General features: G+C 49.7%; 4 protein-coding genes across 4 annotated transcripts; 1 reads left to right on the forward strand and 3 right to left on the reverse strand.

Moving 5' to 3' along the window:
• Positions 1 to 534: 534 nt before the first annotated feature.
• Positions 535 to 3,660, reverse strand: EPUS_01190 (uncharacterized protein; the record flags this gene model as incomplete). The annotated part of the gene is made up of 5 exons (XM_007807102.1): positions 535 to 2,304; positions 2,350 to 2,550; positions 2,918 to 3,078; positions 3,133 to 3,224; positions 3,272 to 3,660. 5 exons carry the CDS (start codon positions 3,658 to 3,660, stop codon positions 535 to 537), a joined length of 2,613 nt encoding a protein of 870 aa, XP_007805293.1.
• Positions 3,661 to 4,576: 916 nt separating this feature from the next.
• EPUS_01191 (uncharacterized protein) lies at positions 4,577 to 10,561 on the reverse strand (the record flags this gene model as incomplete). The annotated part of the gene is made up of 1 exon (XM_007807103.1): positions 4,577 to 10,561. One exon carries the CDS (start codon positions 10,559 to 10,561, stop codon positions 4,577 to 4,579), a length of 5,985 nt encoding a protein of 1,994 aa, XP_007805294.1.
• Positions 10,562 to 12,555: 1,994 nt separating this feature from the next.
• Positions 12,556 to 14,710, forward strand: EPUS_01192 (uncharacterized protein; the record flags this gene model as incomplete). The annotated part of the gene is made up of 4 exons (XM_007807104.1): positions 12,556 to 12,809; positions 12,904 to 13,146; positions 13,234 to 13,763; positions 14,199 to 14,710. 4 exons carry the CDS (start codon positions 12,556 to 12,558, stop codon positions 14,708 to 14,710), a joined length of 1,539 nt encoding a protein of 512 aa, XP_007805295.1.
• Positions 14,711 to 14,910: 200 nt separating this feature from the next.
• Positions 14,911 to 15,765, reverse strand: EPUS_01193 (uncharacterized protein; the record flags this gene model as incomplete). Its single annotated transcript, XM_007807105.1, has 1 exon — positions 14,911 to 15,765. One exon carries the CDS (start codon positions 15,763 to 15,765, stop codon positions 14,911 to 14,913), a length of 855 nt encoding a protein of 284 aa, XP_007805296.1.
• Between the last annotated feature and the right edge of the window lie 247 nt (positions 15,766 to 16,012).

Consider the following 16,012-nt stretch of genomic DNA (forward strand, 5'->3'; position numbering starts at 1 on the left):
GTTCTTGAATCGCGAAACTCAAACACCCCAAGACGTGATAACCACAGACTCGTTTTCTAGCATGACCGTGGAAAATACCAGGAAAGGAGACCGCGAGCCGGGGGAAGGTATATCATCTAACTCAGGCTTTTTTTTCTCCTTCACTCATGCCGAACCTCTCTCGCCGTGCACAAAAGCCCCCCCAAAAACGGGCCTGGACATTCCAGACAACTTGCCACGCGCATACTCGTAGTAGTGGTGGAAATCCGTCACATGAAACATCGAAGGAAGGACAGGTTGGGGCCCTCCAGAACGTTGGACTTTTGAGCTTTTTGCCGCCTCAACATCATCGGTCGACCCGGCAGGATCTGCAATCAGGACCATGCTCTCCTCCTGTACGAACACTCTTTCCCGATAAGCGGAAACAAAAGCATAGAAATGACATATATTCGCGCCAATAATCACTAGAATTCAATGATAATCTACACTAACCCCCCGTATTCCGCTCCCAAGAAGAGTAGATACCTTCATCCCCAGAACCATTCCGATGCCGGCTCAAATCCAGAAGTCCTTGCTTTTTCCTGCTCCTACCCACTCATCCTCCCAGCCATCCGCAGAGGCAGAGGCAGAGCCAACTACCATTACTCCATCTTCATGATCTTCCTTGGCTTCCTCTACAGCAGGGGAACTACCCGCACCGTTGCGTTGATCCACCACCGTCTCCGTACCCGTCTCACCTCCCATGTCCTCGTCCTCGTGCTTATCATCACGGATCCTCCGCTTCCCATCGAATGCGCACCCCTGGGCATGCTCAGTCTCGAGCCCCAGCTCTTCCGCAAACCTTGCCGCGGCCACCTCGACAGGCCCACGTCTGCCGAGGAGCCAGCGACATCTATCTTGGTGACTTTCTGAAACAAGCTCTTCCGTGGTCGGGGGAATGATGATCACTAGTGCTGTGCAAGTCGTCGTTGGGCAGGCTTGAAGCTTGACCATGTCGGGAGTTTGGTCCCCGTACGCTTTTCCAGGCGGAGAGGGAGAGTACGCGATAGATGATAATGGTGGAGGTGAGCTTGCTGCTGGCGAGCGGGACTCGCATGTAGATGGTGATGTGACTGCTCGTGGTAAGCGTGATGGTGTAGCTGATGCCTTGGATGTGTCCGGTCTGGTTGGGTATGAGTTGTTGGACGGGAAAGTCTGGGTGATCTTTTCGTCCAAGGGCGATCGGATTGGCTCTAGTGGGGAAACAGAAGTATTGTTTCCCTCTGACGATGTTTCCTGAGCACGTGCATGTGCACAGTTAGTCCTCTTCGCTGCCCTTCTCCTTCTCCTTCTCTTTCTCCGTTCTTTGCATTCATTTTTGATTGTCTCGCTCAAGGGTGCTGGTGATTGTTCATCACGTTTCTCTGGTGGCGGTGTAGCAAGGCCGGCATTTAAATAGATTTGGCCCTTGCAGCCCCAAGAGTCATCGAGGTTGACGGCGCTCGCAGGCGCTGGAGATGGCTGCTCAGCTACCCCTGTTGCTGGGCTGTCCGTATTCCTGTTAGAGGAAGGCAATCTGATTGGCGGGTTTACGGCAAATTCTCCGGGATAGATATGCGTTGGTCTTTGACTCAGCATGTTCGTCGGGGTTAGAATCGGAGGTTCATCTTCTGAGGTTGCTTCGACGGTACATTTTGTTTTGCGCTCGTACGGGGAGGTAAGATACGTGCGCGTGTCTTGATAGAATTTTGCATCATTGATTGAATGAAAATCCATGTTATCGAGTCGATTCAATCTGGTATTGAGGAGGCTGCGGCTTTGGCGGTCATCGCATGGCCGCTGTAGTGGGCTACCCAGTTTGAAGCTTTCGAACTTGGGATCAGAACGTTTATGTCCAGGGATAACAATTTTGCCATTTTTCGAACTGTCTATTTCTTTAGAATCGCCTAGCAAGTCCTCGCGACTCTTGCTATGGTAAAGTAAAGGACTCGGGATCGTAAAATCATTTAGAGAAGGTGGCTCTGGCTGGGTATGAGCGTCCTCTGATTCGCATGGGTGGATATCAGGTAGTCGAACCTCAGGAGCGGAAGCTGGTGTCATAGGTATAGAGGGCGAGTTCAAGTCAAATCCAGTATTATTTGGCATTCTCTGAACTGGTCTGCAGGTAGTCTCAACTTGGCGAGATGGCCTCTGGCAAGGGGAATCCTTCACCGCTATACTAGCTTCCGGACTAGAGTCCGGTAGAGGTAGCGAGAACGTGAATGGACATTGCGGAGGGGTCGCGGGTTGCGTAGGCATGCCAGCATCGAATGTTTCCAAGACGGAGAAACGGTTGCCTTTGGGTTGCTATCAATGACCTGAGCAAACCGAGTGTTCGAAGCGATCACCTACCAGCGGAGCAAGCAGCAGCGCCGATTCTGACATCAGGATCAAGATGCAGTCCTCGCTTCTGACAGAGCTCAAAGCATTCCTCGACATCAGCACAAGCCTGATCTCGAAGTTGGGGGCGTCGACCAGTGTGACCAGATCGAGGGAGTGAAACATTTCTTCTGTGGTGTGGGGAGCGTTGACCTCCGCGACGTCGATGAGCCGCTGTAGTCGATGAAGGCATAGTGAGCGAAAGTTAATGATAACGAGTGCTGTGAATATAGCGAAGAAAATGGAGGGGCGACGATGAACAGAAAAAGAAACAGATCAGACGGTCGGATTGAGTACATCGATCAAGCATGGCGAACCACGAAGCGTCAAGCCGAAGCAGGAGCAATCCACGGCGACGCAGCTGCCACCAAGTCCGTCGTGCTTGTGGGACCATTTAAACTGAATGAATCAAGAACACGAAGTAAGAAAAAGAAAAGATTGGAATGAATTAAATTGCCTGCTTGAAACCGCAATATGGATGAGGTGCCCTGCCTCAACGAAATAACTCCGAACAACCCCCATAGTCTCTTCGATCTCAAACCACTACAGGTTGCCCATTGCTGTTGGCTATCGCGTCTTTGGCGTCTTGGTCACCATACGCTCGCCTATGGTCAGCCTTGACCGCGTCCAACAGGTAGTTATTGTAATAAAGAAACATGAAAGTCCAAATCAGCGTCAGTCCACCTGTGACACCGGTGGTGACTAAAACAGGTCAGTATCCATTATGGGAGACATGGGAACAGAACTCAGCCCTACCCTTAGCAGTCAAACTGAAAGTTTTGTCGGGTTTGCTCAAGACGTTAACGAGCGTAGAGAGCAGGCCCATGACGGAGTTTAGAAGCGCAGGTCTATCAATTGATGAGTAAAGGAGTCGGTAACTTCTCACTGTACTCACAGTAACACTTTGTTGATTAACCAGATGTAGTTTGCTCTCCATTTCAACCACAATCCTGTGACTCCCAAAACTCCGACTCCACACAGAATGGCTGCAACAATCAAAAGCCCGATATTTGCGATGGACGCCAGAATCTTGTTTCCCACATTGCTCTGATCCTTCTTCGCGGCCTCTATGATGTCGGAATTTTGGAAGTTGGTGTAGGTACCAGGCAAGACGATAAACCCTGCCAGGAGAATCCAGGTGCAGGCTGCTGCGAGGATGTTCCAGTACGGCCTTTTCTCGATGACTTGGCTCATATGCAAAAGCATGCCCATGTATTCAGTCTCTTGAGCCGGCGCTTTCTCGAGGATGGCTCTTGCCTGCCTCGTAGGTGGTCGGTAATCCATAATGCGGTTTTTCCTAGTACTGCTTTCTGAAAAGGACGAATCTGTTCTAGGTAGAGAAGGAGCTGAGGATTGATATGGATATTGTTGCTCAGATGGATATTCTTCGGTTGGGTAAGGAGATGGGCCTGTAGAGTCTTTCGTGAATAATCCCATTGGGTTTGTCTCAATAGGGTGCCAGCCCTTCGAGGTTAGTAGGGTAATACTATTCACAAGATTTCAGCGCCGAAGGCTGATAGCAAATGGGCAAACGTAGCGTATAAGGGAAGCGAATGACGACTTATACGAAAGGTCACAATATGAACAGGAACACAGTGAAAGTTCACACGCGATAAATGTGAGGCGTCTTTGGCGCCGGAGCTCTGTTGACAGCTGAAGCTTTGACATTCTCGCAATCCTTCATTGCATTGAACGTCTCTGAGCGGTTTCGAAGGATCAAGCTATTACTCGATTGGATAGAAGTAGTTGAGGTTTCAAACATCGGGCGAAACTCCTGGCGCTTGGAAAACGTTTGCAGCAATTTATGCAATACTTAGTACGGCGTATGTAAGCACCTAAAGCTGCCTAGCGCAAATCTCTTCGGTGGATTCTACGGGTGCACCCACCAAAGACCCATAGATTGATTACTACCTTCGTAAGTCCAGAAACGATCATTACGATTCTGTATATTCAATGCTGCCGCTTCATCTCATAAGCACAGAGTCGTTAGAGCTGGATCATATGTGACATTGTAACATGGCCAATCAGACAGTGTCTGTTGTCTATTCTACTGTTGTAATACGTTACAAAAGAATAATGCGTGATCGCGTCTAGAACGAGTCATCTTCAGTCGACTGACTGTCTCACACAAGTAGGCCGCCCTTCTGTTGCAACTAGCTAAACTTTAAACTCCCTTGAGGTATCTGGAGAAGCTTTAGTATCACCCTGCCACCTTCTGAACGCTCCCTTCCTCTATTGCAATCGTCTCTGGCTGTGCCGCAGGAATCTGGATGTCCTTTAGCTCCCACGTCATACCCGGGTATGCGTCACTCATAACAACCACACGAAGCTTCGTCTCGTCTTTCGAAGCCGGTACCTTGATTTTAACACGACTCTCCATCTTTGGAGCTATTCTGCCTCCCTGCTTCGGCCCTACATTGTCATGCAGAGACCAGCTCGCTCTTTTTAGCGCAACTAAGTCTACCACTGTTCCGTCTTTGTACACAAGGACAAAGTATCCCTCTGTCTGAGGCTTGGGAAATTTCGGGGCATATATGTATCCATTAGCATTAACGAGTGCGTTCTGTCGTAACAACTCAACCACAAAGTGATCCGGATTCAGCTCAGAGACACGCAGACGTATTCGTGGCAATGTCCCAGCTACTTTAGCGAATGTGTTCCGTTGAGCGGCAAGAACTCCAAGAGTCTCTGAGACAATGACCAACCTCGTTGCCGGCATCTCGGACAACGCCACAAGATCTTTTGGTGCCTGAGCGGCTAATTCATCACTTAGAGACTCACTGACAGTAGGAAGAATGGATAATGGATAGTCTTGAGGCCATCTGGCAGACTTGATGCACTGGAGCAGGCAGACCATCTGTTGCACGACTGTCGAGCGTCCTAATTCAGCCATTAGATCGATCCCTGCCTGAATAATTCGAATACTCTGATCGAGTACGGAATTGCAATCGCCAACATAATCGCTGATGGGCAGTTCAATCCGGGACATGAAAGCTTGTAGCAGAAGGAAGGCCTTCATGTGTGGATCCCACATTGGTAGGTCGTCCATGAGTCCAGCAGTGCCCAGCGGCAGGTTCTTCGCTAGCTCTGCATTGATAAGGTCTTCGTTGTGTCGCACTGGAAGATCATCAAATTCACTGGCCAGACTAACCCAAGCCAAAACATGGCCAAATGATGGTGAGTGAGTACTACGTGCTTTCGACAACATCATGCGAACTGTCAGATGACTGAGATAGTAATAAGACATGATCTTCCCAAAAGGGGTGGAGTCCACGTCACCATTGCTATGAACCAAGACACAATCGCTTCCAGCCAAATCATGCAGCGATTTGTCGACCAGTTCGATCATATAATCGGCCGCAAGCTGGCGCGCTGTCGAAGGATTATCGCGGTGCTCTTCTGCTGAGATCTCGAGACCATAATAGGTAGGATTTTTGTGGAGTCGCCGAAAGAAGAAGGTCCATGTCAAATAGTCGAGCGCATCTTGCTTGGTGGTGATCGTGCCGGCTGAAACTTCTGCTCCAAGATGGTTGTCCAACACATTATGTAACGAACTCTCGACCGGGAACCCTGTGTGCAAGAAATGCTTGTAGAACGCCTTCTTCGCATCTTGAGTGAAGATCCGGGCAATACCTGACGAGTCAAACTGTGGCCGACCAGCACGTCCCAGCATTTGCAACACGTCAGTCAGGTCCATGTCCTTGTACCCCTCGAGTTTGGCATCGAAAAACTGGGTTCCTTTGACGACGACCAGGTGTGCAGGGAGGTTTACACCCCAGGCTAGAGTCGAGGTCGCCACAAGAATTTGAATCTTGTTGTTAGCAAACAGTTGTTCCGCCAATGTACGATCGCTCTCCACAAGCCCGGCGTGATGAAGACCAATGCCAAAGCTGAGTGCCTCTCGAAGCGCTGTATCCTTCACGGTGGACAACGTTAGCTGGAGATCTTCCTCCGAAGCAAAATGCAGGAACCGTCGAGGATTATCTTCCATTCCACAGAAATTGATCAAGTCTTTTGCAGTCAGCCGAGTCTGCCGTCGTGAAGCAACAAAAACGATTACAGGTTTTTCAGGACTATGAGATTTGATGGCTAGGAAGGTCGGGCGATTCATCGACTGCATCAGTGGACAAAAGCCACGCTGCTCGGGAAAGCCATCAATATATATCTCCAGAGGCACCGGACGGACGCTGTGGCGGAAGTTGAAGAGCCCTTGATTATTTCCAGACTTTACACCAAGCCAATTTGCAAGATCAGACGCATTTGCACAAGCAGTGGACATGCCGACGAGCCTGATAGAGCCGGATTCAGACTGTGATGCAATATAATTCATGCGGCTAACGATGATCTCCAAGATGGGACCACGATCTCCTCCCAGAAGATGAATCTCGTCAATAATGACTAAAGATACTTGTCTGACATAAGAACGGGTCTGCCAGCTCCTAGAGATACCGTCCCATTTCTCAGGGGTGGTGATGATAATATCGGCATGCCTGATCGTGCGCGTATCTGGAGTATTGTCACCGGTTAGTTCTACTAGCTTCAGTCCCATCTGCGAGACCAAGCGCTTTCCCCAATCCTGCACTCTCTCCCTGACAAGTGCTTTCATTGGTGCTATGTAAACAACCTTGCTGCCCGGCTTTTCTCGGAATGCCCACCACATGGCCAATTCCGCTGCAACGGTCTTGCCGGAACCAGTGGGTGAGCCAAGGAGAACATTGGAGGAGGTGTGATACAGAGTGTGAAATATCTGTGTCTGCATTGGATTGAAAAATCGAAACCGCTGCCCATATATTTCTTCAAGAAGTGGGTTTTTCAATGCAGATATGGGCAGCGGCTGCAGGTCCAAAAGATCCGTGTAGACACTTTCAGTATCAGGCCGGATAAGATGCTGAAATGAGACAGGGTAGACTGTTTCAGCCCCAAGCCAGCGGTCCGACACTGCTCTGACATAGATTTGAGATGGTAGAGGATCGGATAGTGGAATAGTGAAGTTGAGCTCGTGTGTATCATAGAGTTTCTTCCTACTCAGAATGAAATACTCGTGATGGAAGATCTCTGATGTCTCCGAGTTCTCCACCCAGATCCAGTACGATTCCGAGGTACCATGATGACGATCGTTCCACGTGAACTCAGGGAACAAAAACAGCTTCATGCGAAGGACATCGCGATTAAGTGGCGCAATTTCAGCACCAATAGACAAGGTCGGAAAGTTGTCCAGAAGCTTGGAGATTGTATTACCCATTTTGAAATTGTGGACAAGCGCTCCGATTTCCGACGCGTCCATCTCTCGTAGTTCTTCTACCGCGGAAGCGGGCCACTTCTCATCCAGCTTTTTCAAGATAGGTTGGGGAAGATCAAATTGGTGAAATGGATGTTGCGAGTGCCACATCTGCTTTTCAATGGACTTGCAAAGTGACAGCAAAACGATGCACTGATATCCCCAACCCCGATTGAGCGCGATCATGAACAGCGCACGGCAGATTCTTGCTGAGTTCTGAGCCACATATGCGCTATCCGAAACAAGAGCGAAATCCTCAATACGTGCTCGAGAGATGTAAGATTGCAACAGGATGTTGGTTTTGGCATGCGGTTGATCGTTTGTCCCCTCAATTTCATACGGAACAATGCTCTTCTCCGAAACAAGCCTGTGCAATTCTAACGATTCGCTGTCACGGGGCTGAATGTTATCGAATTCCCCACTCATGCTGATCATCTTCAACACCTCTTTCTCGCTTGCCCTTGGCGTCATCATGGTGTTAAAGATTTCAATACTAGTCTGCAAAATGTAGTATTGACTGGCAATGCGACCCACATCTTTCGCCCGCAGCTCGTCAGTCTTCTCATTGAAGATGATCATCTGACTGTTGTGGAGTGTCCGTGCAGCTTTGACGACTAGATCTCTCCGTCGTTCTACAAGTTGCGGATCATCCATAATCTCACTCCAATCAATTCCGTAGTTCCTTGGATCTCGTTTCATTCTCACAAACAAATACGAATATCCAATCCACGTCACCGCTTCCGAGACAGACGTCACCGTCCCTAGCGAAATCTCGGCATTGAGATTGTCGACTAATTTCTGCGAGAACTTTGATTCAATTGGTTGTTGTTGTGTCACAGCTGACAGATAGTGCTGCAGTTTATCCTGGGAAGTACAAATCATACCAATGCCAATATCTTGGAACTGAGGTCGGCCAGCACGGCCAAAAATTTGCAGGACATCCAGAATGCCCAGGTCAACGAATTTTCCCGCTTCTGCGCTGTAGAGCTGGGTTCCCTTGATGACAACGGCGGCTGCTGGTAGATTAACACCCCAAGCAAGAGTTGCGGTACAGCATAGTACTTTGATAGCCCCCTCTGCGAACAGGCGTTCGACAAAATTTCTGTCCGCTCGAGCCATGCCAGCATTGTGGGCGCCAAAACCTTTTGGAATCAGGTCTCGCAACTCGCGGCTCCGAGTGTTTTTGAGGTCCTTCAATGCCGTGACATAGCTTGGATGATCGTGCTCAGGCATGAAAAGATCATCACATTGCTCGTCCATTGCTTTCTGATGCAGCATACGGGCGGTCAACACAGTATCCTTCCGTGAGTGCACGAAGACCATTACTTGGTGACCAAGAAGCAGCATCTCTTTGGTCTTGATAAAAGCAACTGTGTCGAGATTCTCTCGTGCGGTCTTGGTTCCAGCCTTCCCTTTAATGCCTAGAAAGTGTTGCTCGAGTGGTACAGGCCGGAAAGAGGCATCGAAATAGAATAGACCGGTGTGTCGATTGACTTTCAAAAAATCTGCAACGTCAACATAATTCGGTAAAGTGGCGGACAGGCCAACAATTCGAATCAAAGATTGCGTGCTCTCGACCTGACGCTCGGTTCTGGCCACCAATGATTCTAGAACAGCGCCCCGCTCATCATGAAGCATATGAACTTCGTCAATGATTAAGAGCCGGACTTTCTGCACAAGCTCTGTGTCGCCAGTACTCTTTCTTGTCACAACATCCCACTTCTCGGGCGTCGTTACAATGATTTGCGTGGCAGCTATCTCTCGTTTCGTGAGCTGCATGTCTCCTGTAAGTTCGCGAACTTGGATTCCTAGCCACTGCAGACGCCTTCCAAGTTTCTCGGTGACTTCAGCAGCTAGAGCTTTCATCGGGGCCACATAAACAACCTTGAAGTCGTCTACCTGTACCGTAAATTCGGACGCGTCAGGCTCTTCGAAAGGATCAGGCGATATGTTCTTGGAGATCGCATGCAGAATTGTCAGCATAGCAGCATCGGTTTTCCCTGCACCTGTGGGAGCGCATATCAACATGTTCTCGCTCGTTTTGTAAGCTACACCATAAAGCAGACTCTGCATGCGGTTGAGACTTTTGTAGCCTTTGAAAGTTTGCCGACAAAGGCCATCCATATCACTGATTTGTACCAATTTGTGACCGGCAGCTAGAACCCCAACTTTAGCAGCAGGTATTGAGTACTCTTCGTACTTCTCGTGCTCTGTCCTCGAGCTTCCAACTGGCAAGGCATATTTCCTTCCTGCGGCATCCAGAGTATTTCCAGCGCTGTGAGATTTGTAGACATGCGGTAATTGCTCCTCTCCACGATTCAAAGCTGGGGCAAGTAAGGCATGTTTGTGCTCATAGTCTTGCTGCCGTAGAGCGGCATCTCTTTCCTGCTTCGTCTGTAGTCTTCCAAGAACACCATTGGCATCTGCAGCTCGAGGCTTATCGAGCAATTCCTGCCTATGGCTTATGATCTCAATCACAAAGTCCAGATCGTCAAGTCCTAGAATATCTGCCAAGGCCATCTGCAATTCGTCTTCAGAAAGATGGGCAGCCAAAGTGGAGAGGATCTGCTCAAAAACATCTTCCGCAGCAATTCCAGGTCTCCACTGGCTATATTGCAGACATCTCTGTCTGAGCCAGTTCTGATCGTGGCTCCTGTCTCTCCACGAGAAGCCGTTACTCTCAAGGAGTCCATCCTCACTAGGAGGGCTCTCATCATGCTCGCTCGACACCTCCCAGATGTCCTCCTCGGGATCATCTTCAGAAGAAATCTCATCCACTATATCAGCCCCGTAGATTTCTCCTTTAAGTGGTGGCAATTCGAGCTCAGCAATAGCTGGTCGCATTGCTGCCCGCATCGCTGCTAGCTGAGCCAGCCATTGTGTCTCTGCTGTTGATGCCAATGTCATGGTCGACAAATGAAACAACACAGATCTGGGTACTACTTGCACCGAGCTCTTTTGGGCTTATCGCAACTATGACGGGCGACAGATGTTCGACAACCAGGGTTCCCTTCTGGTACCTGGCCGGGCTATTTTAGCCGGCCTTCCATACTTATCTTGGCAACACGAGGAGAGTAAAATCTACTCCGCACTCCACTCCCGTCGCCTCCTTTCTCTTGAGACTCCCCTTTCTTGATCTTTAAATCTTTTGAAACAGCCCGATTCTACCTTTGTCTATGATCTATCAACCAGCATAAAAGGATAGCGGGTCATCGTAACTAACTAGCTTGATCACCTAAGCAGCGGCAAACGGCGACAAGAACAGGGCACATAATGAGCATGATAAAATCCGTAGCTCGGCGCTATCATCTTTGTTACAAAATGCATTGTTTACCACTGACTTGTCAATAGCCTACAACTACAGTTTACGCGTTTCTATGTACAGGTCTAAAGCTTCTGCAGCTCATTGCGTTTGACAGTTTACTGTCCTCTATACGCCGTCGGCCATAATAATTTTGACATTTGTTGCCCGATTGGAACTCCCTTTCCTCCCTGCGCTTTTGGTACTTATTACTGCTTGGCGCAGGGCTTACGATGCCTCCCTGTTCCTTAGGTCTGATACATTCTAAAGCGCTTGTCACCTAATCTACATGCGAACTTGCTTAATACTATACCTTCCGTGATGCACGACTTCAGGTACGAATTCTATGGGCTAGCAACGAATTTCTATACAACAGTACGACAGGCTTCGGCAGCCGTAAGTGAGGCCTGGGCAGCTCTTCCACAGACGCATCCAGAAGAACTACTTGAAAAAAACGCCTAAGGGTGTCAAGCAGTAACTGATGCCAATGGGGAATTCACTTGATAACACTACGATAGGAGGCATAAATAATGTATGCTCCGAGCTAGTGTTTGGGTCTTTACTGAGGCTTAATGAAAAGTCACCCAGTCCAGATAGAATCAGCTTATATTTATGTGTGAATCCAGCCAATTAACATCCCGCTTAGCTAGCCAACATCGTTGGGACCTTGTGACAAAGAGCTTACATTACTTATGCCCCTACCGTGGTAGGCAATTGTCCTAAGAAGGCAACTCAAGGTGACAGGACTATTGTCATCTACTGGTAGCGAAGCCAGTGCTTACAACGCCGAGCTACGAACACTGATGCCCGTACGCACAGTACACATTACGAAGATTGGAGGCTAGAGCCACTAGCCAGCTATCATGCTATGGGAGCGCCATTACTAGCGTACTTGCACTTCATCCGACGCACGCTTCCGTACATCTGTATCGTTATTCATGCTCACTTGTCCATTGGCTACCGAGGCTTTGCTGTGGAAATCATTGGCGACAGGCGCTTGTGGGAGAGTTTGGTTGGTGCCTCCAACTTGAAGCTCAAGCTACTCGGTGCTGTTGCCAGAGAGTACGTTCCTTCCTAAATAAGTCTAGTTTTTTGCGCAAGTATCTCGACGCATCACACACACTGTTAGATCGTATGAATGTTCATTGGTTGGATTTCTTCGCATAACCCCTGCGTTTTGCCTGCTTTTGATTGGTCAATTTCTCCGCAATTTCGCTTCTTATTTCACTGTACGGTACGGAGTACGGCCAACTGGTACGTATATCTGCACACGCTGCCCCTTAATTAGATGAACAACTGGCTTTCTACGGACCTCCTGCAGATTGTTAGACACACATCTACAGTCAACTAGTTATTGGGTTCTTAAAGCTTTACTAGTATATCTACTTGTAGAACCCTTGCAGATGTGCTTTCTTTGGGGAGGATCTGACCGCATGAGAGCGCATATTCGGACGGCACCAAATGAACCACACTATAGGCCTCAGCTCAGCCTCGTGGGCGGCTACAGCGACGTCCACCCGTGTCCTTTAGTGCCATCCATCAATATCAGCATCACGTAGATTACTGGTCACCGAACAGAAAGTCAAAACAAATCGACAACATGGCATCGGCGCATGGTCTGGACGCCCAAAGTGAGACGACTCTAGGACGATCGCAGACCGGCAGTGACCACACCCTCGACAATACAGGCTCCTGCCTCCTGTCCCTAGACGGTGGCGGCGTCCGCGGCCTGTCTACACTATACATCCTCCAAGGCATCATGAACCGGCTGAATTACATGCGTGAACAGGCCGCTCTGCGCCCAAGGAAGCCGTGCGAGATCTTCGATTTGATTGGGGGAACAAGCACTGGTGGGTAAGAGCAATCGTGTTTTTTTTCTAGCACCCCTTATATAGTACATTTCCTAGTCCGCTACTTTGGAAAGGCACAATCACTGATGTTGATGCAGGCTCATCGCCATCATGCTAGGCCGTCTGGAAATGTCCGTCGAAGAATGCATAACCGCTTACACCAAAATGATGAAGCATGTTTTTGAGAAGAAGGCAAATCATTCTTTCATAAGTATCCTAGGGGGCGTTAAGCCGCGGTTTTCGTCTAAGGCGCTGGAGAACGCAATCTTGCAGGTCCTCAAAGAGCGCGGCATTCGTATCGACGAAAAGTTTGAGAACGGAACAAGGTTGCGGTGTAAGGTGTAAGTACACCTCAGTTTCATCGGTACACACTGATGCCAATCTCTCGTGATTACAAAATTATGACTAACCGGGATATCAACGTCTAGCTTTGTTTGCACCAAATTCCAAAAGACAAACACCACTACCCGGCTCCGCAGCTACCGAATCCCCGCGGTCTCTGACTTTAATCCAACCATCCTTGAAGCTGCACTCGCAACCTCCGCTGCGCCAACCTATTTCTCCGACGTCGCCATCGAAGGCAGCAGGTTCGTCGACGGCGCGCTCGGGGCGAACAACCCTGCCCTAGAGGTTGAAGAAGAAGCCACGGACCTCTGGTGCGAGGAGACAGGGAATTTGCAGCCCCTAGTCAAATGCTTCATCTCTGTTGGCACTGGACATGCAGGCATACGGAGTGTTTCCGATAAGGGGCTGAAGCATCTCTTAGAGACGCTGCAGAAGGAGGCGTCTGAGACGGAGAGTACCAACCAGAAGTTCCTGGGACGCTGGCGTAACCATGTGGAGCAGGGCCGATGCTTTCGGTTCAATGTTGACCATGGGCTGGACAATGTGGGGCTAGCGGAGTTTGAAGAGCAGGATTTGCTTCGTGCAGCGACGTCTACGTATTTGCAAAAACGAGGTACGATAGGGGAGGTGAGGACGTGTGTGGAGAATTTGCGGATGAAGGAATGTTTGTATAGCCCATAGAAATGGACCATGAAGAAGAGTACTGATCTCCCGCCTTGCATGCAGATGAGCCCACCGCAGAAATTACGCGAAGGCTGAGAGATCAAATCCTTCCCCCGTCGGGACAGAGACCGAATTTAGCATCATCAAGAGCGACTTCGTCTGAGATTTGTGAGTAAGATCCCGGTGCCTAGAGCTAGTGCCCCATTTTATCAGCTCCAATGGGTCATCCCTGCGCCTGAGGGCCTGGAGGACCCCAAGGGACTCAACAATGTTCAACCAATCCTTGCGTCCTGTTTACAAGGCATCTATGCTGGGCTGTTCCATAAAATTGGCAACTTGCGGTATGGCTCTCTTCCAGTGGGATGAGGCTAACGCCACCACCCAGCGGAGCTCATCAGTCTAGGCAACACGCACCTCAAACTCCCCCCGAACCGCATCACCCGTCACGATCTCCTAAACGCACAGCAGAACTTCTCCCAAGCCCTCAACTACCTCAAAAACAACCCATCTACCCCACCGAAGCAAGTCTCACGCCTCTGCCACAGGCTCATGGAGACCTCGATCCGGCTCAGTATGATTGCGCGCGAAAGTACGGAGCGCAAACAGCATGCTGACCAGGGTCGCGAGTATGCCGAAAAAGCGCTGGATAATGCACGCAAGTGTGAGGATGACTGCATGGTTGCACAGGCGGAGTTCATGCTTGCGTGCGTAGGGGCGTGGAAGGTCTATGTGGCTGCGAGAATGAGCAGGGTGGAGCCGAGTACTTACCCGAAACGGGAGGGTGCTGAGGTACTGCTGGAGCAGAGGTTGGAGGAGTTGGGACAGTTCCCGCATTTGGATATGGAAGTTTACGAGGCGCAGGCCAGGAAGTATCTAGGGTATTTGAGGCCAAGATGATTGATTTGTTCACGTGCCTGCACGAGAGAGTGAACGCTCCTCAGAAACTAAGTACTGTACATGCAGATCCAATAACACACGAGAGCATTCGAAAGTTTCATACCCAATATAGTACATACGTGATAGAGACTATGGATGTGATCTCACATCAACCACCCAAACCCATACTCCTACCTTTCTCAAACGTCAACCGGCTGTGTCTAATATCTATGCGGCAAATAACTCTGCACATTAGATACCAATGTCGGTGCCGGTCTCGGCATCTCCGAGATCATCGAGACAGAATCATCCGGCGTAACTTCTGACTCCGCCTTCTGCTGATAATACGTCTCGGGGTAGAGTTTCATTGGATAGACGGGCTGCTGGTAGATCGGAGGCGGCTGCTGCGGGTACTGCGCCTTCCTACCTCGCCCAAATCCGAACCATTTGAACACTATCTTGAGCGTGACTGCGAGGAACGCGAGACCAGCTAGACTCCCCACAACTATGCCGATGATCGTCGACGTGGACAGCCTGCTCGACTCCGAAGACGAGCCCGGCGAGTCCGATGTAGAGGAAGCAGTCGGCCCACTGCCTACCCCTCCACCCACCGTTCTTGTCGAAGCACCAGGCCCTGTGGTTGTCGCTTGCACTGTCGCTGGTAGTGCCGCAGGACTATATCCCTTCTCCGCGCAATATTGCGCGTAGATGCTACCCGCACTCGACGCATCGATCCTGACATCGCCCACCGAACACTTGTTCTCGATACAACTGGTCAAATAGTCTTGCGCAGGCTTCTGCAGATCCGTCCGGCAGTAGCAGTCATTCGTAGCTTGCCAATTACTGTCGGCGCAATTGCTGTGTGACTTGCAGCCTATTTCGCCACCGAGCACGTCGTTGGGGCAGAAACCAGTGGCGACGAAACAGGATTGCGCGCAGGGTTTTTGGAGGGGAAAGGCCGAGAGGGTGTAGACGTCCTGCGTTATGGTGCCGACTTGGCCGTGCGTGAGTTGTAGGAGGAGAGTGGTTGTGAGAAGGGAGAGATGTAAGAGATTGCGTATCGTTGAATGAGTCATTGTTGTTTCTTGCGGTTTGAGACTATCTTGAATAAATGAGCCGAAGGTTGGGTGAAGGCCATGGGAGGAGAAACATTTTGATAAAGAGGGTAGAACCGCGTGACCGGACGACTAGATTGATAAGATATGCAACATGCAGGGGAGAATTGTTCGGCTCGTAATCCAACAACAAGAGAAATACTTATGGCCCCTACCGTAGTAGAGAAGAGAACTCCGCAAACCGAGAACCTCTGGTACATTAGTGCAT

This window comes from Endocarpon pusillum (assembly GCF_000464535.1).
Source record: "Endocarpon pusillum Z07020 unplaced genomic scaffold scaffold6441, whole genome shotgun sequence".
NCBI lineage: Eukaryota > Fungi > Ascomycota > Eurotiomycetes > Verrucariales > Verrucariaceae > Endocarpon > Endocarpon pusillum.